This window comes from Colias eurytheme, chromosome 8, assembly GCF_061535395.1.
Source record: "Colias eurytheme isolate Ceu_HAF_F1 chromosome 8, ilColEury1 Martin Lab GWU primary, whole genome shotgun sequence".
Lineage (NCBI taxonomy): Eukaryota > Metazoa > Arthropoda > Insecta > Lepidoptera > Pieridae > Colias > Colias eurytheme.
In genome coordinates, this window is record NC_142987.1 from 2,115,789 (window position 1) to 2,141,967 (window position 26,179).

General features: G+C 34.5%; 5 protein-coding genes and 1 pseudogene across 6 annotated transcripts; 3 read left to right on the plus strand and 3 right to left on the minus strand.

The window, feature by feature from the left end:
* Positions 1-174: 174 nt before the first annotated feature.
* On the minus strand, positions 175-5,321 carry Echs1 (Enoyl-CoA hydratase, short chain 1). Its single transcript, XM_090104724.1, has 6 exons — positions 5,087-5,321; positions 3,398-3,574; positions 2,848-2,996; positions 1,307-1,511; positions 803-990; positions 175-382 (listed from the first exon to the last, which is right to left on the minus strand). Exons 1-6 carry the CDS (start codon positions 5,187-5,189, stop codon positions 317-319), a joined length of 888 nt encoding a protein of 295 aa, XP_089960850.1. The 5' UTR covers positions 5,190-5,321; the 3' UTR covers positions 175-316.
* A 4,147-nt stretch (positions 5,322-9,468) lies between these two features.
* Positions 9,469-10,833, plus strand: LOC149906308 (uncharacterized). Of its 2 annotated transcripts, none has more exons than XM_090104326.1 (4): positions 9,469-9,523; positions 9,600-9,856; positions 10,202-10,396; positions 10,634-10,833. In XM_090104326.1, exons 1-4 carry the CDS (start codon positions 9,472-9,474, stop codon positions 10,700-10,702), a joined length of 573 nt encoding a protein of 190 aa, XP_089960452.1. In that variant the 5' UTR covers positions 9,469-9,471; the 3' UTR covers positions 10,703-10,833. The 2 variants fall into 2 exon arrangements, with proteins under 2 accessions (XP_089960452.1, XP_089960453.1); XM_090104327.1 differs by having other exon boundaries at positions 9,681-9,856.
* A 354-nt stretch (positions 10,834-11,187) lies between these two features.
* Positions 11,188-18,755, minus strand: LOC149906309 (uncharacterized). The gene is made up of 3 exons (XM_090104325.1): positions 17,583-18,755; positions 12,560-12,648; positions 11,188-11,669 (listed from the first exon to the last, which is right to left on the minus strand). Exons 1-3 carry the CDS (start codon positions 18,632-18,634, stop codon positions 11,401-11,403), a joined length of 1,410 nt encoding a protein of 469 aa, XP_089960451.1. The 5' UTR covers positions 18,635-18,755; the 3' UTR covers positions 11,188-11,400.
* A 1,030-nt stretch (positions 18,756-19,785) lies between these two features.
* On the plus strand, positions 19,786-21,449 carry LOC149906310 (uncharacterized). Its single transcript, XM_090104202.1, has 4 exons — positions 19,786-19,921; positions 20,053-20,171; positions 20,662-20,816; positions 21,281-21,449. Exons 1-4 carry the CDS (start codon positions 19,786-19,788, stop codon positions 21,447-21,449), a joined length of 579 nt encoding a protein of 192 aa, XP_089960328.1.
* Positions 21,450-23,090: 1,641 nt separating this feature from the next.
* Positions 23,091-24,580, plus strand: LOC149906311 (uncharacterized). The gene is made up of 4 exons (XM_090104258.1): positions 23,091-23,172; positions 23,547-23,670; positions 24,050-24,076; positions 24,466-24,580. Exons 1-4 carry the CDS (start codon positions 23,091-23,093, stop codon positions 24,578-24,580), a joined length of 348 nt encoding a protein of 115 aa, XP_089960384.1.
* A 305-nt stretch (positions 24,581-24,885) lies between these two features.
* Positions 24,886-26,016, minus strand: LOC149906312 (uncharacterized; annotated as a pseudogene).
* Positions 26,017-26,179: the final 163 nt, after the last annotated feature.

The following is a 26,179-nucleotide window of genomic DNA, read 5'->3' on the forward strand; positions in this document are numbered from 1 at the left end:
CCGTAATACTGTTTTAGCAGTAAAGACGGCTGAACTAATGCTTATGAAATCGTCTGCAAATAGTGTTGTAGAGCAAATACAAAAATAGTTTGGTTTAAATCATATAAAAATATCTGCATGCATTCGTAAGTTCAGTACAAGCATTACGTATTTTGTCAAAATAAAACTCCAGTATTAAAAACAATAATATATTGGCAGTTAACAGTAGAGTAAAAATATATCAAAATTCAATACATATAACCTGTTGATTGCATTTATCCTTACATAGCTATTTTAAAATTTCATGACACATGATTTTATTGTTTAAAGTACATAATTATTCATTCTTGAAGTTGGGTGACCTCTTTTCAATAAATGCGTTCATTCCCTCTTGACGGTCAGCCTGAAAAAATATGACAAAAGTAAATTATTTGTAAGTTAATATTATTCGATCATTATGACTATTAACAACTAAACGAAAATTTAAATAAAAACGTTAATTAAATTAATTATAACATCATAAATGCTGTTTAAGAAATATTTAAATGAAAATGTATATTATATTTAGAAAAAATTATTGCATGGAATAAAAAAAACTTAATTGTAACTATATTAAATAAAATGTTTGTGTTATGATTTATCTAATTCTTTTAGTAATATATAACTTGCAGTGAAAATATAAAAAATGGGTGACTTCCATGTTTAGAAATTAAGGATTTCGAACGCGATTCATTCATGATATTATTATCCCGACGTTTCACTCACTTTGCAGCACGGGGAAACTTCAATGTTATATAAATTAGAATACAAAATTATCATTTACCGTAGCAAAAGTACCATAGAACAGAGATTTCTCATATTGCAAGCCAGATTTCAATGTGGTTTCATACGCTTGGTTCACCGCTTGTTTGGCGAGTTTCACAATCAGTGGGGAATGGGTTCCAATCCTCTCCGCTAACTTAACACTTTCTTCTAGAAGTTTCTCTACCGGGAACACTTTAGCAACCAGACCTGTATGGAATAATATTATATATGTACTTAGATTGTATGAGGGTTAATTCGACAATATTTGTGGGTAAAACCTTGTGAACTCGTAAGTAAAATTATAATTAAGTACAAAACATTATTTTAGTTTTGTATTGAAAGAAACAAGTTTTTTTTTAATTCATTGTTTCACTCGATATTGAAAAAAAGGAATTAAAAATTGCATTTCACTCAGGAATAAATTATTAAACAACTTTTAAATTATATCATTTCTTTTACTGTTAGCACTGACACAAAGAAAAATAATCTTCTTACGATATATTATCAAAGTAAGAACACATACCCATCTTCTCAGCTTCATGTGCATCAATAAAGTTGCCAGTCAGCACAATTTCCATGGCTTTCGACTTGCCCACATATCTTGGCAGGCGTTGGGTGCCACCAGCCCCGGGGATCGTACCGATGTTGATCTCTGGCTGACCAAACTTGGCCTTCTCACCAGCGTAGATAATGTCGCAGAGCATGGCCAGTTCACAACCACCGCCAAGCTGCAAGAATAATAATAATAAATATTATAGGACATTATTACACAAATCGACCTAGTCCCACAGTAAGCTCAATTAAGGCTTGTGTTGTGGGTACTAGGCGACGATAAATTTAATATTTAATAAATACGTATATATAGATAATAACACCCAGACCCAAGAACAAATAATTGAGTTCATCACACAAATATTTGCCCTGACCGGGGATCGAACCCGGGACCGTCGGCTCAGTAGGCAGTTACTTGACCACTGCGCCAACCGCGTCGTCTATGTTAATATTAAACTAGGAATTAAGGGTATTGTCTAGAACTTATATCTATACTCATATTAGAAAGGTGAAGAGTTTGTTTGAATACGCTAATCTCGAGAACTACAGCCCCCCTAGACAAGGGGCTTTCTATTAGCGTAAAGTTCAATAGAATAGATTATGAATATATGAGATTGACGTTTGATTACGACGACGACGACGATTGATTACATTCATAATCTATTCTATTGAACTTTACGCTAATAGAAAGCCACTTGTCTAGGGGGGCTGGTCAGATTTGAAAAATTCTTTAGGCTATGTATAATATCATCTTGCTAAGACCAATAGGATCATTAGGGGTAAAACCGCGGAGCACAGCTAGTCTAACATATAAAATTATCGTGTCACAATGTTTGTTGCCTTACTCCTCTGAAACTGGACCGATTCTCATGAAATTTTGTATGTATAACAAGGAGGTTTGAAAATCGGACAACCTCTATTTTTCAAACCCCTAAGTGATAAGAGTAAGGCAGAACAATATTTGCAGGGACACCTAGTAATATACTTAAAACTTCCTTGAGAGTCACGCTACCCTAAGAAATTGAAAAGCGGTTCGTTTTGAGGTTTTGAGTATAGCGCGCCACAGATGTCAAGGAAAATTTTGTATATAACATGTGATAAATATAATGTTTATGATGTGGTACTAACAAATAATTTATCTACTGGACATGTCATGATGATGTATTTACTGATAATTTTAAAGAGGCTATGTATAAAAGATTACCGTCGTATTTATTATGATAGTTTGTTAGTTGGTTATTACGAGCGTGAACCAGAAGGATAATTACGTCAGGACATTAATGACTACAAAATTATACATCATAGAAAGAAGAACTAATTGTAATTATTTAGTGTACAACTAATGACTGATAGCAGTAATTATTATACTAAAAACAAAGTCTACAGTTTTATTGAATCTTTTGACTTGCTGGTATACCTATAATTTGTTTCCCGTTAAAACCAACAGTCACACAGCCCCATGAGACATTTTTTAAATATGTTAAGAAAAAAGAAAAAACATTATTTACTTACAGCAAAACCATTAACAGCGGCTATAATAGGCTTGCCGCAGTTGGATACATCCTCCCACTCTTGTAAGAATCCACCCTTGTTGTTTGAGCTGTAAGTGTTGTTTTGCATCTCTTTGATATCGGCTCCAGCCGCGAATGCCTTTTCGTTACCTGAAAGAGAAAAAGTTATTGAAGAAAAAAATGCGTGTGTGCCGAGCACACGTGTCAGAAGTGACACTTCTTCGGCAAATCAAAGATACCAAAATCATCGCTTTACTTCATGACGTGACGGTATTGCCATAACGCGACCCTGAAATTTTACTCTCAACGCGCCTAAAGAAATTTCACTTCAAAAATCGCATTAAAATCTGTTGCGTAGTTTTAAAGGTTTAGCATACCTTTGTATACTTAAACCTTTACGCATACCTATTGATGCTTAAACCTTTACATGGACGGACAGGTCTGTCGGTTTTTCTATACTATGCAGTGGTTATTTAAAAAAAGACCTACTAAATACTAATTTGACTCTATGGATTTGTATCAATATAAAGTGACAATCAAATTATCCTTACCAGTAATGATAATAGCAGCGACCTTGTCATCTTGATCGAAATCCTTAACAGCCTTTCCCAATTCTTGGAACAACGGCTTGCAAAGTGCATTTAAAGCTTTGGGACGGTGCAACTGTATCACTCCTACGTTCTTCTTCTCTCCTACTACATCTATTTTGATGTTTTCATATTGTGGTGCTGAAAACAAAATCAAATAATAAGTATTAAAGTTTTACCATATAATTTATATCGATCTAAAAATACGTTTTTCTTTCTTTCTTTCTTTAACCCATTGAGCCCCGAACGGCCAGATTCGACCGCGACACAATAGATTTTCTATTGTGTCTGTGATTCCGGGGCTTAAACATTAAAATTGATGGATTAAACACTAAAATTTAACTTATCGATTATTTATGTAATCCTATGTAAATAAAAATAAACTTAATTTTCAACAGTCAAACAGTCTTCAATAATAATTTATTTTATGAAATAGAGGTTAAAACCACATGTTATCAATTACTTTTGATACGGCATAATCATGCATATCCGTTTAATTCAGTAAAATTAATAAATCATTACTTATGAGTTACATTGAAAATTGCCTCAGCTTTATTTTGAGTTTTATTTAAAGATAACAGTTAAATACTGCTGAAGCATGTCAAAGATAAGAGAGGAAAATAAGTTTTAAATTCATAATCTTATTTCTGATAAGAAAATTATATTTACTTAAATTATCAAGGAAAATGGCATAGACACACATTATATAATATCCTCATCACAAACAATTATTCATTCAAAAAGGCTTTCTTCTGAATTGCTTTTGAATCGTCAGGATACATAAAATAAAATTTATCAATTTATAGGTAAATTGTATTTGAACGGTTACATGATTTTTCTTGTTGAGAATTTGGGTGTTGTTTATTCAAATTAGAAGCAAAGTATAGTTTTAAAAATTAAAGCAAATTCATCTTACTACAATGTATGCAATGCTATATCCCTATTAAGTGTACCATTTTATAAGTCTTCAAAAATTATATGTTTAGCTGGTTATGTTCCTATTTCCCTGAGTGCTATAGCTCTAAATGTAAGATGGATCCATCTTGACTGCGCCCAAGTTACCTTAAGAGCTTGCTAGTAGCAATAGGAATAGGAAAATATACATGAAAAGTGAAAATTAATACTATATTGCAATTGACATCTTAATTCATTTTTCTCAGTGAGCTCCTTGAAAGTTTGCAAGTTTTTATTATTGGTAAATTATAGTAAGCACTAGCTGTTCCCTGCGGTTTCACTAGCATTGCTCCGCTCCTGTTGGTTTTAGCATGATGTTAAATAGCATTCCTCGATAAGTGGGCTATCAAACACAAACTATCAAACACCAAAATAATTTTTCATATCGGATCAGTAGTTCCCGAGATCAGCGCGTTCAAACAAACAAACAAACAAAATCTTCAGCTTTATAATATTAGTATAGATTAGTACAAAAAAGTGAAAAATTTATAATTAAAAATGGGATCTATACCTAGTTGTCAACATGTGTAAAAGTAATAAGAATGTTGTAAGGATGTAATTATTAGTACATATATATCGTTTCTATTATAATTTTCATGTTTCAAGGACACTAAAGATTTAAATACCAGTCGCGCATTCTGTACTATCTGCAATAAGATTTCATATGTTCTCTTGTAAACTTTATAAACTTATATTCACCTGTGCTGTAAAACTTTATAAGACCGGCATTTGCAACAGCCCGACCTCCATTGATGGTATTTCTTCCTAAGACCATGCGAGTTATACCAGCTACTGAAGCCATTTCTTATTTTTTAAACTAGTTAATTTCAATATACTAATAGGCACAGCTTCCACTACGGAGATAACGAAACTGCGGGCGACTAAGTAAAAAAATGAACTTTGATACCGGTTGATTTTATCGGTATGTATAAAATTTGTGATAACGATAAGAATTAAGAATTTAATGTCAAAACTCAAAACTTTTACGAAACTTCAAATTGTCTCTGTTTTTTGTCTTTGACAGATTAATACATAACTATTTCAATACATATAATTAATCTGTGCCCCAAATTCTAATCACCACGGCCTTACCACGGCGGACGGCCACTTAATCACCTCCGAACTAAGGGCGTATTCAGAAAGAAAGCTTGAAACTTATAAGTGCTTATCGGCGCTTGTCATGTTCATATATTTTCCTGCGCGGGTTACCAGCACTGACAGGAAAATATATGAACATGACAAGCGCCGATAAGCGCTTATAAGTTTCAAGCTTTCTTTCTGAATACGCCCTAAGCCTCCGAAGCCGAGTCCGAAGCAAAGTACATTAAATATAATTAATAGAGGTACCTCTGAGTTAATCTGTTAATTGTGACATGACGATTGACGAAGTACTTCTCCTAGGTCCTAGGAATATACATATTTACCAATTTACCATTTTCACTAATGATGATTATACTTAGATTATTAATGATGATATTAGTGATAATATGAAAATGCCTAAAAGGGGTGACAGACGTACGAGTAAGTACGCGAACTTGTGGCTCGACGACCTTTTTCGCTCGTGTGTCACCTAGGGTTGCCAACCGTACTAACTACTATAATATATAGTATTGTACTATATTTCGGGTCTGCGTACTATATACTGTTGAAAACATATATAGTACGCAAAAATACTATATTTTGAACACCGACAAATGTTACAAACAAATCCTTCATAAAAAAAAAGAACGCGCCTTTTAATTGTTAAGATGGCTAAGTCATATAACCTATTGCACAATGCACATATACCAGTGACGAGAAGAAATAAACAGAAGTAGTATCATTAATGAGTCATATTCAAAAAAGTTGTACGTCAAGAAATGGTTAGTAAATGGTATTGTCACGAAATGTCATGAAATGGTAAATGTAAAGATGCATACTCAACAGTGACATTTCTGGACCATCAATAAATGAATAGCCTATTTAACTCTAGCCTAATAGCATCTACAGACGCTCCGATTTGGTTGGTGCCAACCATCCGACCACGACCAAATCGGAAAGTGTAGAGAGCGGTCGGTCCGACATAATTATTATTAATATTGGTTTGACGTGGTCGGATGCGCCGGCGATACCGACCAAACCAACTTCCTATCCGATCCAACCAAATTGGAACGTCTGGAAGCTTTGTTCCGACCAAATCGGCTCATTCCATAGAGTAATATAGGTAATTGGCTCATTCACATTCGCAACGCCGCCGGTGTAGGACGTCAACATGAACGCCGAGGGAGTTACGGTCACCGAACGTGACATATTAATAAAATTGCTGGAACTATATAAAGACTTTCCCTGTTTGTGGGACTTAAGTAACAAAGATTACGCAAATAGAGATGCCAGAAATCAAGCGTATTTTATTATGTTAGAAGTATTAAAAAAAATTGACAGTGCGGCTACATTAAAAACCTTAAAAAATAAGTTGTAAGAGCCGCATATGACTGTAATTTTCTCTATTTCTATAGTAGAATTTAGCCCATTCTCTTCGTACTATGGTCAACTGACATATTACTCTATGGTCAACTGACGGCTGGAAGGCCAACCGTCGGACAATCTGTAGCAATGTTGGAATGGTTGCCTTGTCGGTTCCGATATGGTTGGCACCAACCAAATCGGAGCGTCTGTAGATGCTTTAACCTATTTTGCACTGACTTTTGGCATTCATGTTCTTATAATAATATAATAAAACAAAAATATAAAACCTCTGGTAAAGAAAATATGAAAAACTTTCGATTCGACCTTCTAAAATAATAAGGAAGAGGTAATTAAGCACATAAAAAATTTAATTTATTTACTTTATTAATAATTAAAAATGAAAAAAAAATAAACAATTACAACACGTGTTATTTTACTAGTGTGTTGGACATTACGCTTCTCTTATATCAATATCATTGGCAAATATATAATTATCGCCATTTCTCAAAGGTTCAGGAAGATATTTAACAATTTCCTTATTATTACGTAGTTTTTTGGTTTAATAGTTCATATTATCTGAAACTTTTGAACCGATTTTAATGCACTGTTCCCTAACTAAATCCATAAAAAAAAATTGTTTCAATTTAGTTTCAAGTTTCTGAAAAATATTTGCACAAACACATAAATATACTCATTCATATATGAAAGTTGGCACACGTGTTTAGAATTTAATATAAACTATTGTTATATAAATATAGCAAAATGCCTACATTATCCCATACTCTTCTTGAATTGATAACTTCCACACCAGTGAAAATGCAGCCTTAGAGCTTGACGTCACTAAAGTCATGAAATGGTCGTCAGTAAATTGGTGTAACACAACCTAAAAATTGTAAAAATGTCTCGCGTATTAAGGTTATTCATTTTCACAGTTTACTGCCTTAAAATGTCTAGTTTCTTAGAGCTAAACACTGATAATCAGTTTTTTATACTCACATTTAGTCCTTCAAACTGCGTTACGAAATGGTATTATATTTTTTACTCCGCACAGTCTTGGAACTTGGAACAACATTTGTAACAAGAAAACAAAATGACAGCCAACTTCTAGGTTGTCTATGAAATGGATCGGTGTTTCCATCTGATATTTACAAAATCTGCCATTGATCTACTAATTGCTGCTAGGAGAAACCGCCTCAGTAATAAATGTCAGTAAATGGTGTACACTTTTAATGACAAAATGTTTTTAATCATTTTTATTACTATAATTTAATTGTAATTATAATGCTATTCACTGAAACATACTGTATACTCTAATTATTTATGTGCCCTCTTTACAATGTGAATATAAATACGAGAATCAATCCAAAATTGCTGTTTTATAAATTGTGTGTACAGGAGGACACTAAAAATATATATGGAATGGATTGGGTAATGATAAAATAAAATGATGATTTCTCTTATTATTTGTTAGGAACAAATGCTATTGATTATTAATTATATAAACAATAACAATAAGTAAGCTATATGAAATTGAAAAATATCAAAAGTGAAAAAAAAACAGGTTTATGGCGGGTTTGTTCCTTACGGACAGCATAATAAGAGACAAGGTACAACTTTTTTGAATATGACTCTAATAAAAAATGAGCTTTTGATTTATATTAATTTAAAAAATGAATGTGACAAAGCTTGACATTTTTATCTACACTAATATTATAAAGAGGAAAACTTTGTTTGTTTGATTGTAATTAATAGGCTCATAAACTACTGGACCGATTTTAAAAATTCTTTCACCATTCGAAAGCTACATTATCCACGAGTAATATAGGATAGGTTTTATCCCGGAAATTCCACGGGAACGGGAACTATGCGAGTTTCTCTTTGAAACCGCGGGCGGAGCTGCCGGCGGAAAGCTAGTTTTAAACAAAAAGCTGTTACACAGTGCAAGAAGTGCAAAAAAATATAGTTTTTATAATAATAAATATATATATATTTTTTTTTTTTGTTTTTCCCATAAAATACTATATTTTTTTTAAATGTACTATATTTTTTACACCTTATTTTGGAAAATACTATATTTTGATGATGAAGTGTTGGCAACCCTAGTGTCACCCCAAGTACGCGAACTTTAAAACCGCGGATTTAAAGTTCCTACGTCTATCAGCCCTTTAAGGCCGCGGCCAACAAGTGTAGAACATTTGCAAATTGCAATGCAAACATTAATTCCATACCGTACGAATATTTGTATGTAAGGAGGTCACTTAAATTATTAGAATTGCTGTAGTATAATGCTTATATAATGTATATTTAAAAAAATGTATGCGTGTACACACGTAAGAAGTGAAACTTCTTTATGACCTTAAAAATGTCACGAGTATGGCCGATGGCGTAACGCAAAAATGTCACGCGTACGGCGTAACGCAAAAATGTTACACTAAATTTTTGTCCACCCCCGATAAAGAAGTTTCACTTCAATAATTAATATTAAATTAAGTACATTCATGTACATTGCTGATTTGCTGATGCCACGCTGATGCATATACAGTTGACAGATATTATTTGATACTCTGTTATCGACAATTTTAATTGAAATGACAATTGACATTATATCTTTAATCAGCTGTTGTTTATTTATTGCTACAATGATAGCAAATAAACCTAATTTGAAATATTTTTTAATAACTGGTGACCCTGGTTGCGTATATTTTTCCAATAATTTAAAATAGGGCTTCAATATTGTCACATTTCCAATGATTATACAATTTTACAGGAGTTGGAAAAACTACTTTAACCAGAAAGTTATGTTCATTACTACAAACAAATGGAATAAAAACATCTGGTTTTTATACAGAAGAAGTCAGAAAAAATCGAGAGAGGGAAGGTTTTGACATCATAACTTTAGATGGTGAAAAGGGCAGATTAGCTAGAGTCCAAAGCTTACTTAATTTTCCCGCCAAATTTTCAGTCGGCAAATATGGGGTATTAATTGATGAATTTGAAAATGTTGCTATGCCAACACTACAGAAAGTTAGTAAAATCTTTTTTAATATTATGTAGCACTGTAGGTAGGTAGAGCAACTTTGTCTCCGCAACTATTTTGTCTCCACAACTATTTTGTCTCTCCCACCTATGGGCTAGTATGAAAGTGCGCGCACGTAGCGACGCAACTCCCCATACAAATTGATGGGAGAGACAAAATAGTTGCGGAGACAAAGTTGCTCGTGCGCGCTCGCTCTAATAATCCTAGCCATTTTCTATGTCATAGAGTCTAGTAGTTTGTTAGTATATCTCCAAGAATATATTATATTTACTTTACATATTATAATAAAGACAATTTTATACATATTTTAATTTTTTAATCTAATTTTGCAGATACAAGACCCTAAAACATGTTTAGTGATAGACGAAATTGGAAAAATGGAATTTTTCAGTGCACCATTCAAGAACAGGGTAAAAGAAATATTCACAACTGAATTAGATTTCATTGTTCTTGCTACAATACCAATAAGGAAAAGTGATCCTTTGATTGAATTCATTAGAAATCATAAAAAGGCTAAATTATGGACGGTAAGAATTATAAGTACCTATTTTTTACTTTTTTATTAGTTCTTATAATTATTTAAAAAATAAAACAGTATATTATATTCAATTAATTTGTTAAGTACTTACGTACTTATGTATGTTAAAGCTTCAAGCGTCCTACGTACATTATTTGCTCGTAACTAAATCAGTATTTTATAGTAGGACGCGTGAGAGGTTAATATGCATTATGCAGGTATAATTAAAGGCAAAATTATATTGTAGGTAACAAGGGAGAACAGGAACACCTTACATGAAGATATTATTATGGAAATGTCACAAGCTATCATATAGGTATTATTATTGAAAAATGATACATTTACTAAAATGCATACCCTCAAATATGTCTTTTTTATAAAGGTGTAAACAAAATGGTTATGGTATAGAATTTGGGTAAATTTCCTTCTGTTAGCAGGCATCTGAATTCTGAATATAAAAAAAGACGTGTGGCATTCGGGGACTGCCGCGGTAAAGCTATTGCATGCTATGCCTTCAAGCCACACCTCCGTGTCCGTTGGAGTGGGGAGCGTGAGGTTTTTTCGTTACTAAATTTTTGGAATCGGTCCCCGCGCTCAAGGCCCGCGATAGAAGCTATGCAATAGCTTAAAAATTCTCCTCCAGGACAAATAAAAGTAAATATTTAGTAGTCATCTGTTATTTAATTCAAGCATAATCAACACAACTTTTGTTCTATTAATATTAGGTAATGCATGCGTATGTATTAATAAAAAAAAAAGTAGTCAATTTTTTTGCTATATGAGTAACTGAAAAAATCTTGTAATAATTGTAATGTTATCATAGTTTACATAAAGTATATTGCTAAAGTACTATTATAGAAAACAACATTTACTTAATATATTTAACATTTTCAACATGATGTATATTTATTGCTAGTGAAAATCTAGAAAAAATATAGTATATTCACACAACCTGTACTTTTGTATTAAACCTTTACCTAAACTACTTGTCCTATATCCTATAGTTAGTAAATATCAACTGTCATCATCAGTGAGATCATCAAATTGTCCTCTTACTTCTTTAATTATTTTGGGATAACAAATTTTTTCGTATTTCACTCTCTCTGCTATAGAAACAGTATGTAAGTCACTTGGACAAAAGTGTCCTTCATCCATTTTTCTTTTCACAAATGTAAGCCACTGAGATTGTAATGATAGGGTGGTTTTTGGTGTATAGTGGGGCTGCCACCAGTCCTCCGAGTCCCAATCTTCAGATTGATTTGATGAAGGTCTCTCATGAGGTTCTGGAACGATAACAGATAAAACATATATAAGTAAAAAATGTTGTGTGGTTTTATGAAACCACGGTAAAAGTGAAACTGTTCGAACGGTTCCGAACACTGCTTTGTGTATCGCGGCTGCCGAGTAGGTATACCTACTCGGCAGCCGACCGTCACGCGACATGCGCTACACAGACCAAAAAGTTTGAGACGATGTAATAAAAGTTTCACTTTAATTAAAATTTAAGTAAAGTGTTACTGAAATAATTGTACTATATGTTATCATTAAAATTATTTGTGTATTTACTGTTTTAATGTTATATGTTAACACTAGCTTTCCACCCGCTGCATCGCCCGCGCAGTCAAAGAAAAACCCGCATAGTTCCCGTTGCCGTGGGATTTCTGGGATAAAACCTATCCTATGTCCTTTCTTGGGTATCAGAATATCTCTATACCAAATTTCATGCAAATTGGTTCAGTAGTTAAGGCGTGATTGAGTAAAAGACAGACAGAGTTACTTTCGCATTTACAATTTATTTATTTATAATATTAATAATATAATAATATATAGCTGCTAGCTGCTCCGCGCGGTTTCACCCCCGTGGCTCCACCCCTGTTGGTCGTAGCGTGATGATATATAGCCTATAACCTTCCTCGACAAATGGGCTATCTGACACCGAAAGAATTTTTCAAATCGGACCAGTAGTTCCCGAGATTAGCACGATCAAACAAACAAACAAACAAACAAACAAACTCTTCAGCTTTATAATATTAGTATAGATAATATAGTATGGATTTTAAAGCACTTGTGATTTAGTATCATTATTATCCGCAATAAATTTGATATCTATAAGGGTATAAGTAAATATGCAATTTCTCAATTATAACTATGAAAAGCAAAAAATTAACATTACCATTATTTTCCTCATCACCCAGTGAACACAATTCATCATCAGTTGTGTCTGGAGAGTGTTCACTCTCTTCTTGGACCACTTCTGGTTTCCTGCAAAAATAGCGTTTTATTAGTAACTAACTTTGGGGGACAATGTTGCTCGCGTCCGTAGGACATACCACCTTGTCCATTCAAGACCCACCCTACACGTGTCCCCTGGGTGGTGCCAAATGAGCAACAACGCCGAGTTTTGGGCGGCGGGAATTAACCCGAACCAACAAGCCTAATCAGCTTGTCTTTGTTGATGGTAGAAAATGACCTCAACAACCCGGTCTTTATGGTCATGTTTCGTGAGGCTGGGGGCCTGGGCTTCATTGTCTGTGCCACGAGAAAGAAAATCTCTATAAAATAATTACCCCAATCCTAAGGTGTGGACTGTGCCGATGGGATGAATGGCTGGAGGGACTCCAGTTTTTAGCACCAACCTCGATGTGACAGGCTAACATCGTTGAATTGCGCCTTCTTACAGGAATGGGCGTCACCCTGTAAGCGACCGTATAATTCGACCCTACTCGTGGGAACAAAAATGAGCGAACCTACCCTAAATTCTTCAACCAGAACAAATCAAAAAAATCTAACCCAACAAGTTTTTCACCCAGGACTTTTCAATAGACCACGCTCAGCATCTCTGAGCGATATGACCAAACCTGAAATGGTACCAAAAGCAGCAGATACTGTAGAAATAACAGTAAACCAATCCAAGCAGAGATCACCACCACCTTGGCAGCGGGTACCTAATTCTTATAAACGTAAGAGAACAAGCGAATCTCCACCGAATCCCACATCTGTGGCAGTATCTAATAGATTTACATCTCTCCCAATAGATCAACCTGAAAGTGAAAATAATAACACTTCTTATCTAGGTAAAAACAAACCTCCTCCTATTGTCCTGTATGGAATAGAAGATGTAAATGAATTATCAAAATTAATTGAATCGGTTTGCGATCCGAAACTCTTTAAAATAAGAATAATAAATAAAAATTTGCTCCGAGTTCTTGTGGAATGCTCAGACACGTATAAGAATGTTATATCAATAATTAGGGCTAAGGGATTAATAGGTCACACATTTACACCAAAAGAAAAGAAGGCGTATCGCATTGTTATAAAGAAGCTTCACTATTCGACACCTCACAAAGAAATAATCGATGCGATAGAAGCTACAGGAAACAAAGTCCGTGGTGAAATTATTAATGCCCGCTTCGGTCCAGACAAGTCGCCTTCTTTTACATTCTTTGTTAATTTAGAACCTAGTGATAATAATAAAGCTGTAAAAGATATTGAATATATCTACCACCAACGAGTTACAATAGAAGATCCTCGCAAATCAACAAAAATTGTTCAGTGCTATCGTTGTCAGCAATATGGCCACTCGAAGAACAACTGCATGAGGCCCTATAGATGTGTCAAATGTGGAGAAGGTCACAAAACTGCAGACTGTCCAAAAAAGGACCGCAACACCCCAGCTAAATGTGCTCTATGCTCGTGCGACCATCCAGCGAATTATAAAGGCTGTCAAGTTTACCTGGAAATCTCATCCAGAAAGGCAAACCGAAGATATAATACTCCTAGCGAGCCAATGAAGGAGAAAATAGAAATCAAACCTACACAAGAACACTATAGAACGACAGTTATACCACCTCATTCTACTAAACTGCGTGACAATTGCAGCTACTCGGATGTCACTGCAAACAGACACAAGACTGACGATGACCTGAAAAATTCAAAAAATGAAAAGAACTCTCAACAAAGTCGTATTGAACAACTTCTTATAAAGCAATCTGAAAAGATAGACCAACTCATTCAGCAAATAGGTACCCTTCTTAACCTATTGACCTCCATCGTCTCGAAATCACATTCATAGTTCCCCTACGTATTGCAACCTGGAACATCAACGGATTATCGTCGAACATTCACGAACTTGAGGAAGTGATCCATAGTAACAAACTCGACATAGTCTTGATTTCCGAGTCTCATGCCACCAAAACCAGTTCCTATCGACTAAAGGGTTTCAATATTTATTTCACTCCTCATCCCGTTAGTGGAAAAGCGCATGCAGGCACTGCCATAATCATTAGATCAAATCTTAAGCACACTGTACTAGAGAACTATGCAACACAGCATATTCAAGCTACCAATATTAAACTACATGATCGAGCGGGTGACATTACACTGTCCGCGATATACTGCCCACCCAAACATACAATCACCCCACAAATGTTTGAGAACTACTTTTGCCGACTAGGCAACAAATTCATATCTGGAGGGGACTGGAATGCTAAGCATACATACTGGGGCTCCCGCATTTCTTTACCACGAGGCCGATCTCTTAAAAGCTGTCTCGATACTCACCATCTTACTCCCATATCTACCGGTGAACCGACAAGCTGGCCAGCTGATCGCAACAAGTCCCCTGACCTCCTAGACTTTTTCGTAACGAAGGGAGTCAGCCATCTTTACACCTCTGTGGAATCAAGTCTGGATGGTTCATCCGATCATACACCGGTTATTCTTACCTTGAGTACTTCTGTCATTCACGTCGAGCAGACAGATGCCTTGTATAATCATAAAACTGACTGGCAAGGGTTTCGTAGCTTCTTGGAGGAAAACATTAAACTTAACATTTCCATGAAGACCCCAGAAGATGTTGACAACGCTTGTGAGTCCTTTACAAATCTGATCCAGGTCTCTTCATGGAAAAACTCACCTTGCATAACATATCCCCCATTGACGGCATCCCAATCTACAGTCATCAAGACAAAAATCTTAGAGAAAAGGCGATTACGACGTATCTGGCAGCAATCTCACCATCCAACCGATAAGACTGCCTTTAATAAATCTGCAAAACAATTAAAGCAGCTTTTACTAGATTCTGCAAACTCCAGCTTTCGCAATACTATAGAAAGAATGTCACCGCAAGGAAAAGGAGATGCTTCGCTCTGGAAAGCTATTAAAACCAATAAAAGGCCACAAGAACATCTGCATCCCATCAAGTCCTCAAATTCATGGGCGCGAACCGACGCTGAAAAAGCAGAAGCATTTGCAAATCATCTAGAGAATGTCTTCAAGCCGAATGATGGTAGCGACGAACCTGATGTGATCGACATACTCAGTCAGGATCTTCAGCTCTGCTTACCACTTAAACCCGCATCACCAAAAGAAATCGCTCGCGAAATAAGAAGACTGAATTCCAACAAGGCTCCTGGTTTTGATTTGATCACTCCGAAACATTTAAAAAACTTACCTCGCAAGTGCATAACATTTCTTGCTTCCCTATTCAATGCGATTCTCAGATTGTCGTATTTTCCGAAGATATGGAAAATTTCGGAAATCATCATGATCCACAAACCTGGAAAATCTCCCCATGAGGCTGCTTCGTACCGTCCCATTAGCCTGACACCGGTTCTCTCGAAACTATGGGAGAAGATATTCGTAGTACGCTTGATGGAGCATATGGACAACTGTGATCTTGTTCCTAGTCATCAATTTGGATTTCGAAAGCAGCACTCCACCATAGAGCAGATGCACCGGGTCCACCAAGAGATCAGACGCTGCTTTGAAATGAACCAATACTGCTCGGCGGCTTTTCTGGATGTCCAACAAGCGTTCGACAGAGTGTGGCACAAGGGCTTACTATGCAAAGTGAAAGATAAACTACCTCACTCTCTTTTTCCCAGTCCTACCTCGAAGGGAGACTCTTTCGAGTGAAACAGAGAGATGATAGATCCTCACTTCGCCAAATACATGCCGGCGTTCCACAAGGCTCTGTTCTCGGCCCTGTTCTTTACAACTTATTTACTGCTGACCTACCAGTAGCTAGTGACGTAACCGTTGCAACTTATGCTGATGATGTAGCCTACCTTGTTAGAGATGATATTCCAATAGTGGCAAGTAATAAGCTTCAACGATTACTGGATGCTACCTGCGAATGGATGAGGAAGTGGCGCATCCGTGCAAGTGCTCAGAAATCACACCACATTACATTCACCTTAAGGAGAGGCAACTGCCCCCCAGTCAAATTTGGTGATGATGTGCTGACGGATAGCGAGCATGTTAAATACTTGGGCTTCAACCTAGACCGAAGACTCACCTGGGCCACCCACATCAAAAAGAAACGAGACGAAATAAATTTTAAGTTTCGCAACCTGTACTGGCTAATGGGAAGAAACTCTGTCCTGTCTGTGGATAATAAACTGTTAATCTACAACACCGTTTTAAAACCTATCTGGACCTATGGTGTCCCATTGTGGGGAACTGCCAGTAAAAGTAACATTATGTGCATTCAACGTATCCAGAATCACATACTGCGTACCATCACGAGCGCCCCCTGGTTTACCAGAAATGTGGAGATCCATGAATATCTGAATGTACCGACCGTTCAAGCTGAAATTGACAAATTTAAAAATAGATATGCCGACCGCCTGTCGCGTCACCCCAACCCCCTTGCCCATGAACTCGTAAAACCTTCCCCTATGACCAAAAGGCTGAAAAGGAAGGATGTTTTCTAGAAGACAGACGAGACGCTGGTCTCGTCGTCTACATAATCTCGCGCAGGCAACACATCTGCTTATAGTCTTGCGACTGATTGCAGATTAAACGGGAAAAAAAAAAAAAAAAAAAAAAAAATTAGTAACTAGCTTTCCGCCCGCGGCTTCGCCCGCGTTTTCAAAGAAAAACCCGTTCCCGTAGGATTTCCGGGATAAAACCTATCCTATGTCCTTTCTCGGGTATCAAAATATTTCTATACCAAATTTCATGCAAATTGGTTCAGTAGTTAAGGCATGATTGAGTAACAGACAGACAGACAGAGTTACATTCGCATTTATAATATTAGTATGGATAGCATGTAGCATTTTATTAGCATTGAAATATGTAAAGATCAAACATATTTTATATTCTGTACAAAAATAAGTAAAAAACCTTACAAAATTAGAAGATAATAAATAGTAATGGATGAAAATGATAGATTATACATATACGTCAATTACCTTCCACTATATCTATTGACCCATTGTAACCTTATTTTATTTCTCTTTTCCAAATACAGCTCATCGTCTGGCTCCTCAAAATAATTCTGTGCCAAATCTATTTCTTCCAAAAAATTTAAATCTGGTATTTCATTCAAGTAATTGTCATACAAGTCTAGTTTTCTAAGGTTTTCTAATTTATTCATATCTTCTGGCAACATGCATAATTCATTATTGTTAATACAGAGTACTTCTAACTTTTTTAAATTAACAAACTCACTTGGTAAATACAATATACTATTGAATGATAATAAACAAATAACCAAGTTTTCTAATTGACAAAACTCTTTCGGTAATCCACTTATTTTATTCTGTGATAGATCTATTTCCTTAAGATTTTTATAAATATTTATTTCAGGCGACACATTGCAAACAAATGTGAAGTGTAGATTTAGACTTTCTATATCACAGCATTTATCTAAACCTAAACAAGGGAAATCCTCGATAACATTAGCGGACATATAACTTAAGTTTTTAGCACCCAGTACAATGCTTTTCGCATTTGAAAATGTACTTATTATTTCCTTATGTTTACTTATTCTACAATTGTAAATTATGACATCTTTGACTAGACATTTATACTGGAGAAGTTCCTTGAAGTAGGTATCTTGTAAGGCAGATGTTATAGTAATGTTATCACTTAAATTAATTTTTATTAACTTCCTTGGAGATTCTGACCATATCCAGTAAGGTGGACCCTGCAGTTTATTATTTGATATATTTAAGTCTTCTATCTCGTGACAAAAATTTGGAGTGTCGTCGAAATATTCGATATAATTTGAAGAAATATCCAATAGTTTTAAATACTTTAGTTGCATTACACATTGTGGCACATATTCAAGTTTGTTATTCGATAAGTTTATTTCACAAAGATGTTCAGGAAATTTTATATTTTCGTTAAATTCACTAATGTTCTTATTGCATAAATCGATAATCGTGAGGTTTTCTTTCAAGTAACTTATTGTAGTAAATCCATTGATTTGAACAATCGGTTTTTCGTCATTTTCCGCCATTTATATAATTACTGGGAGAAGGCAAGATGTCAAGAAATACATGTATTTAACGAGTGATTTTTAAGCAAATTTAATTGAATACGATAAATAACATCTTAAAGTTTTGAAAAAGCAACCTAAAAATTTTGCTTTTGACATACAGTGACAATTGCCAGATTAAAGAGTAAAGACTTTGATATTTAAATTAAGGACGTTCAGAAATCTAAACATCCATATCTTACAATACTTATAAAATTAATATAGTATCTCTAAGATTCAAAATATACTTGATATATTTGTTTTTACTGTTCTGTGTATATTTATATCTACCGATGCAAATTTAGCACCCCATCAATGGAATTTTGGGTCGAAAATGACCTTAATCGATAGGTCTCCGTTAGGTCCTATAAGGTCCTATAATGTATGCACTGGTTTTATTTATTTTATAATTAATAATAGAATAAATAATTTGCATTGGTGGAAAATTTGTGAGGAAACCGGCAGGTCGAAGAATCAATTGTTCGACGATATGTGATATTTTCTCAGGAAAGATGCTTTTATTTTTAGAATTTTTCTTTTATTTCCTTTGTTTTTCCTTTGTAAATGTATATCTTTATGTGATTCTGACAATAAATGTGTTTTATTTATTTATTTATTTATTTATATCCGCCAACCTGCACTTGGCTAGCATAGCGTTGTGAATTGTGGCTTCATATTATGAGGCTCGTGCGGCGTGCCCTAGCAGTGGGCTGATGATGATGATGATTGTATTTTTGTAGATGTTTCAGTTTCAGTATCTTTTTTATTCATTTTTATAATAACACAGATTTCCCGAACAGCTAAATTTTTCCTGTATTTTGTTAAAATTTTCCTGTTACTTACTTGTCTAGAAAATTGTTTTACGATACAGTGGGATTAGTGGGAAAAAAGGTAAATTAAAAATAGAACCTGAACTTCGAAAAAAACTGTTAAGTTTTTTTTAGCTTCGATTCCTTCAAGGCTAGTTATTGCAAGGTAGGTAGGTACTGCTCACATAATTTGTAAACATCGATGTAACTAATAACGTGTGATTATTTAACGATAAAGCCTAGGTTTAGTAAACATCCTGCTTGAAACGAACAATGGAAGAAGGGTGCTAACCGAGAGTATTAGGGCATTTGGTTATTGTTACAATGAAATTACAGACCGATTTGTGGAAAAATGTATTAGTCGTAGTTTTATTTACGACAGTCGTTTGTGCTAAAAATTCAGATGAATCTAATAAGCCTGATATTGCTAGGACTGGTAAAACGAAACGACAAAAGATGGGTAAGGCAAGAGTTTTTTCAGCCTTTTCTAGGCACATAATATTTATATGGCCAGAGAACTGATTTACGCTCATTATGAAAATATGAAATTATATCTATATTTTGAAAGTAAATCTAAGAAATTGGTTTCAGTACAAAACTCTGCTGTAGGCACTTTATCAAATGTTATAACTCAAATTCAAAATTTACCAAACATGGACCTCGGAAGAAGATTCCAAACGCCTTGCAAGACTGGTAATAAGTGTGGAAAGGTAACGTTTACATCATTTTTTTAAGAATAATTATATTCTCACCAATTATACTTTATATACCAACTAGGTTTCTGCCCGCGGCCTCGCCCGCGCAGTCAAAGAAAAACCCGCATAGTTCCCGTTCCCGTGGGATTTCCGGGATTGCGTCATTTTCCCGGGATAAAAAGTAGCCTATGGCCTTTCTCGGGTATCAAAATATCTCCATACCAAATTTCATGACAATTGGTTCAGTAGTTTAGGCGTGATTGAGTAACAGACAGACAGACAGGGTTACTTTCGCATTTATAATATTAGTATGGATACCAATGTTATAACAAGAAAAGGTGTTTTATTTGTTTGTACCAAATAAGCTTCGAAACTACTGGACTGATTTGAACCATTTATCGTTCTTAAATTAATGTTTGTCATCTTCGTACTAAAAATTAGGAATTAAAACAAGAGAGCTCTTACTTCCCTTCAAATGTATTTGGAAATAATTATTATACTTCAGGTAATTAAACGTCTAATGGTGCCAAAATTAGCTCAATTAGAGAACACAATAATGGGGATAATGAAGGAGCTATCCAAAATGCCGCCGGGTTCCCGCCTTCCGGATAAATATACTAAAACAGAACCCATCAAGTTACTTTTGGATCAGAATTACAAGTTCGTATTTATAATATTTTTTTATTTAATCATCAAGCAGTTGCCATCATGAAAAATCATTTCGAATTTATGTGATATAAAATTTTCCGTTTAATTCTTTATTACATTTTAAATTAACACTTATTTTTTAACACAACACTTGTAACGACTAAAGTTTTCTCCCGCGGATTAGAATATTGTAAGCTATAGAAACTATCATAAACTTATAAAATGTCTTGTACCTATTTACTTGAAAAAAAAAAAAGATCGTGTGTGCCGATCACACGTGTCAGAAGTGAAACTTCTTTAGCAAGATTCAAAGTTAGCAAAATGGTCGCCTTACTCTATGACGTGACGGTAATGCCATGACGCGACCTTGAAATTTTACTCTCATCGCGCTTAGAAGTTTCACTTAAAAAGCATTAAATATTTTCATTCAAACCCTTTATTTTGTTCACATTCATGATTTTTTTTTATATTTCCAGAGAGGACGTTTGCATGGACAAACTGGAATCCTGCTTGAAGGAAGATAAGCGAAGAAAGCGTATTTTAAAGAAGCTTTTCTTTAAGAAATATAACTCTATACGACAAGAGTTGATCGGTTATGGCGGCAGGAGGCTTTGGGGTGGTGAAGGGAATTTGTTCTATAGATAGTTGAAATAAAGTTTAAAATTATAAATTTGTGTTTTATTAGTTACTAGGTTTCCGCCCGCGGCTTCGCCCGCGCAGTCAAAGAAAAACCCGCATAGTTCCCGTTCCTGTGGGATTTCTGGGATTGCATAAAAAGTAGCCTATTTCCTTTCTCGGGTATCAAAATATCTCCATACCAAATTTCATGAAAATTGGTTCAGTAGTTTAGGCGTGATTGAGTAACAGACAGACAGACAGAGTTACTTTCGCATTTATAATATTAGTATGGATTTATAATGGACTCGGTTAATCAAATCCATAATTTACCTACTCGAATAGGCTACGTATAATCTAGAAACATTTGTTCCTTTATATAACTCAAAAAATACTCTATAGATTTTAAAATTTTTGTTTCTTTTAGCTACTTCATTGCCAAGAAACATTGGCAATATAATATTCTACCATAATATTTGTATCCCGGGTACGTTAGACGTTAGAACGCATTTAGTACAAACGTGGTACAAACTGAAGTAGGTTGCAAATACTTGCAATGTGTCTGTAATTAATTTAAAACAACAATAAAATCTGATGGCTGATCATACGTCCTAAATGTGCTTATCGATTATACATAAATTAGAAATCTACGCCATAAAACAGTGAAAATCATTAAAAATCAACTATCTTTTCTGTTTGAATATTAAGCATATAAATCTTTGTTTTAAGCTTGTGGAGACAATTAAATTAAATTTCATTAAAGACTTGATGAAAAATTCGTTTTGCAATATCTTTGACTGGCTCTTTCTCTTATATAAGTATACTTAATTAAAAGTGTTAAAACACTCTAAGGTTAGGTTAGGTAACCTTTTCTCCACCCAAAGTCGTAAATAAATTTAAGCGATGCATCATGCATGCATACCTAAGTATAGGTATCTCTATTAAAAACAGTCCTCATATCATTGATCCATATTTAGTCGTTTATTTTCAAAGAATTGATGTTGCTCCCTATCTTTTTTTACTAGACTGCTATTAATTGTTATTAACGTGAATTTTTGAAGTGAAACTTCTTTAACGGGGTTGGAAAAAAATTTAGTGTAACATTTTTTCAATACGCGTGACATTTTTTCCGTTACGCGCTATCTTTTTCATATCCCTACCACGCTTGATTCGACGTATTTCTGTAAAGTTGCATATAGTAAATTATTTTTTGAAAAATAAGGTCATAAAGAAGTTTCACTTCTTACGTGTGTACACTAGTACACGCACACATTTTTTTTTGCTAATAACTACCCTCTTCATTTTTGCTTGTTACTGAAAAATTTTCAACCCCTGAGCGTAGATATTGTTCAGTCTGTGATTTAGCGATTTCTCCACTGCACTATTGTATAAACGAAGTAAATAATTTTAATTGTAAACAATTTCTGAGAAATGTTAAAAAAAAATTCTTAAGTTCGCGTGAAACGGTTTAGGATATTAATCACGTGTCGAAGTTTGTTTCCTGATCGATATAATTAAAGCAAACACTGTTTGTTTTTCTAAACATTTCGTTTTCAATTAGGCAACACTTTATTCCTAAAACGTTTTCGAAAAGGCAATCTAGTTTGAGCATTTACAAAATATGTTCCGGATATAAGTCGCAAATATAATAAGCTACAGTAAAGAATTAAAATGACTGAAAAGTACATAACGTTGGAGATGTTTTTTGTAGTATTAATAATTGCAATTAGAGGCATATGGGCTTTTGATGATAGTAAGTATACTTTATTTTTAATTCCAAAATGAAATAACTTTATCGTGGCTATATTTTTGCGCCTGAGTTCCTTTTTAGTCGATCAAGTTTTTGTAATACATACTTTTGTTTTACTCTTAGCAGTTACATAAAACGCCATATTTACTATTATTTCAGTATATTATGTGAATAAAATATATCTAGTTAAACGATTCATAAAGTACATTTAATATGAAATATTGTCAAATTAGTAGTAATTAAATTCATTATTACTTGTCTATAACCTTAACCTTAATTTTCCAAAAAAAAAAAATCTACGTAATACTCCTTAAACTAAACTACTCCTTAAAGGAGTATGTTTTCACTTGGTTTAACTGTATTGCTCATATTTGCAGGTCTCCTATTCACGGTTTCCCGAGCGCCACGATATTTCGGTATCCTCCAAGATCACAGAGGTCAGCCGCTGTCTGTTGAAGTGTCTGAGGAATATATGGACCAAGACTACATTGCTACCAATAGGTCAGTAAAATCTATTTAGATTTTGAAGATAAGTTTTTTTTGTGAAATCTAAGAATTTTTTTAACGTAAGGTGGCCAAATATCATTAGTTTAAAGTAAGTTTTTTTAATCCACTTTTAGGTTAAAGTTACTATCTTACTATAAAAAAAATTAGACAGGGTTTAACTTTAAGCGCGGGTTCTCTTTAATCTGGTTTTGTCGTATTTCACATAGACAACTGATAAAGTGACAGATCCCTGGTTTAAAGTTAGACTTGAGTTAGACTGTGTTTCAACTGTTTTGTGATATGACCAATATTGTTCAAAAAAGTTTCGTAAATTATTATAAGTAGTGAAGGAGACCTAGAACATTTTAACAAAATGTATTTTGATTTTTTACAGGAAGAGGCACAAGATAGACTGGAATAAGTAAGTGTATATACGTATATTTTCAATATTCGTAGCGACATGAAAGCAGAAAAAAATTCAATTAGCAAACATTGAGTTACTATGTAAAAAAAAATGTACGTAGATTTTTTTTATATAAGAGGAGGCAACAGAGCAGACGCGTCACCTGATGTTGAGTGCACTGCGTCGCCCATAGGCACCAGCAATGCCGGGGACATTGTTACTTTTCTTGAAGGTTCCTAAGTAACGTAACCGTTTGGAAAATGGAAATACCGCATGAGGAAATTCGTTCCATAGGTTTCATAGGAACTAAACATTTGATGTTTAGTTCAGTTCTGATACGATGTTTAGTTCAGTTCTGATTAATTGTTGCTTGAATAACATTTACATCATTTATTTTTTTTTTCTAGAAATCCGTTGGATATGGATGACTTCGATGACGATGAGACAGAAGAAATTTTAGATGAAAAAGATAAGGACGTTAAGTTACCTAATAAATTTAATTTGCAAGCTGGACCTGTTTGAGAAGATGCATTATATGATATCTATAAGTTTATTATATTAATAAATATTATAAAATAAAGGACTAAAAACGATTTATTTGGTCATGTTTTTTTTTATCAAATTATAACTTTTGAAGTTGGTATCACTTTTGAATTGAATTAATTTAACACGACCGATATAAGACCGACGATAAAATAAAGAAAACTATTGAGCCAGCGATCCTGATGGTCTTGTATGATTTCTTCAAAAATAATACAATACAATCAGCTGCTCTCCGGGGCTATTGTAAGTTTTTTATTTTTTTTTTATTTATTTTTTTTTATTTATTTATTTATTTATACATCTTTGACTTACAGTACAAAACATACCAAAACGCACAAAGATAACAATTATTACAAAGTCTGACTTAAAAATAAGGTACAATTAGAGACAAACGATACAATATTAACATTAAATAGGTCCACTTCAGATTTAGCACGTACAAATTTATTTAACAAATTGAGTGCATGATGGGTGGGTGCACTCCAAGCGGCTCGCGTCCGGAGCAGGCTCTCCGCGAACAGCGGACGCGAGCGCCACTGCACGGAGCAGCTCGGTGCCCACACACCACAGGCCCCCAGTGCCGCAGATAATAATGAACCATAAGCGCGCGCTCGCGTCGTAGCTCGAGTGTATCCATTCCAACCATCCCCGTAACGTACAAGGATGGATATAAGTAGGGATAATATCCATACATCTTCCGGAAAAGGCATCTTGAGAACTTACGTTGAATTTTTTCAATCATTAACGTGTAAATTTTTTCATGCGGGCTCCACACGATAGCGTTATATTCAAGCTTACTACGTACAAACGCATAATAAAGGCTAGTGATAACAGTTTTGTCATTAAAACGAGCAGTCTGCCTAAAAATAAATCCAAGGGCTTTATATGCATTATGGCATAAATCAATTATGTGGTCATTAAAACTTAAGGAACGATCGAATAATACGCCTAAATCACGAATCGAATTCTCTCTAGCTACAATCTTATCCAAAACTTTATAGTCATAGAGATGTGGGGATTTACTCCTAGTAAAAGTCATTACTTTACATTTTGCCTCATTAAGATCTAAACGGTTCATTTTACTCCATTCGCAGACGCTATTTATATCGTTTTGTAATGCCTGACAATCCTCAATACTTCCTACAGCCAAATATAATTTTAGATCGTCGGCAAACATAAGACACTGGGAAGAACTAATAACATCTGGAAGATCGTTGATCATTACCAGAAATTGAGTAGGTCCGAGGGTACTGCCTTGACTGATACCAGAATTGATGGCATATGGATCTGAACGATAACTACCAAGTTGTACAAATTGAAAACGATCCCGGAGGTAGTCTGCAAAATATTTTACCAGCCTGGGAGTGAAACCAATCATAGAAAATTTGCGCAAAAGGACGTCATTATCTACGCGATCGAACGCTTTCTTAAAGTCGAAATAACTGACATCGATTTGTTTTTTCCGATCTAAGTTTTTAGAAGCGTAGTCGACGAAAAACATTATTAAGTAAATTTAGTTATTTAGTTTTAAATATTATAAAATGCAATTTTATAGTTTTCACTCATTCAAGTTATATT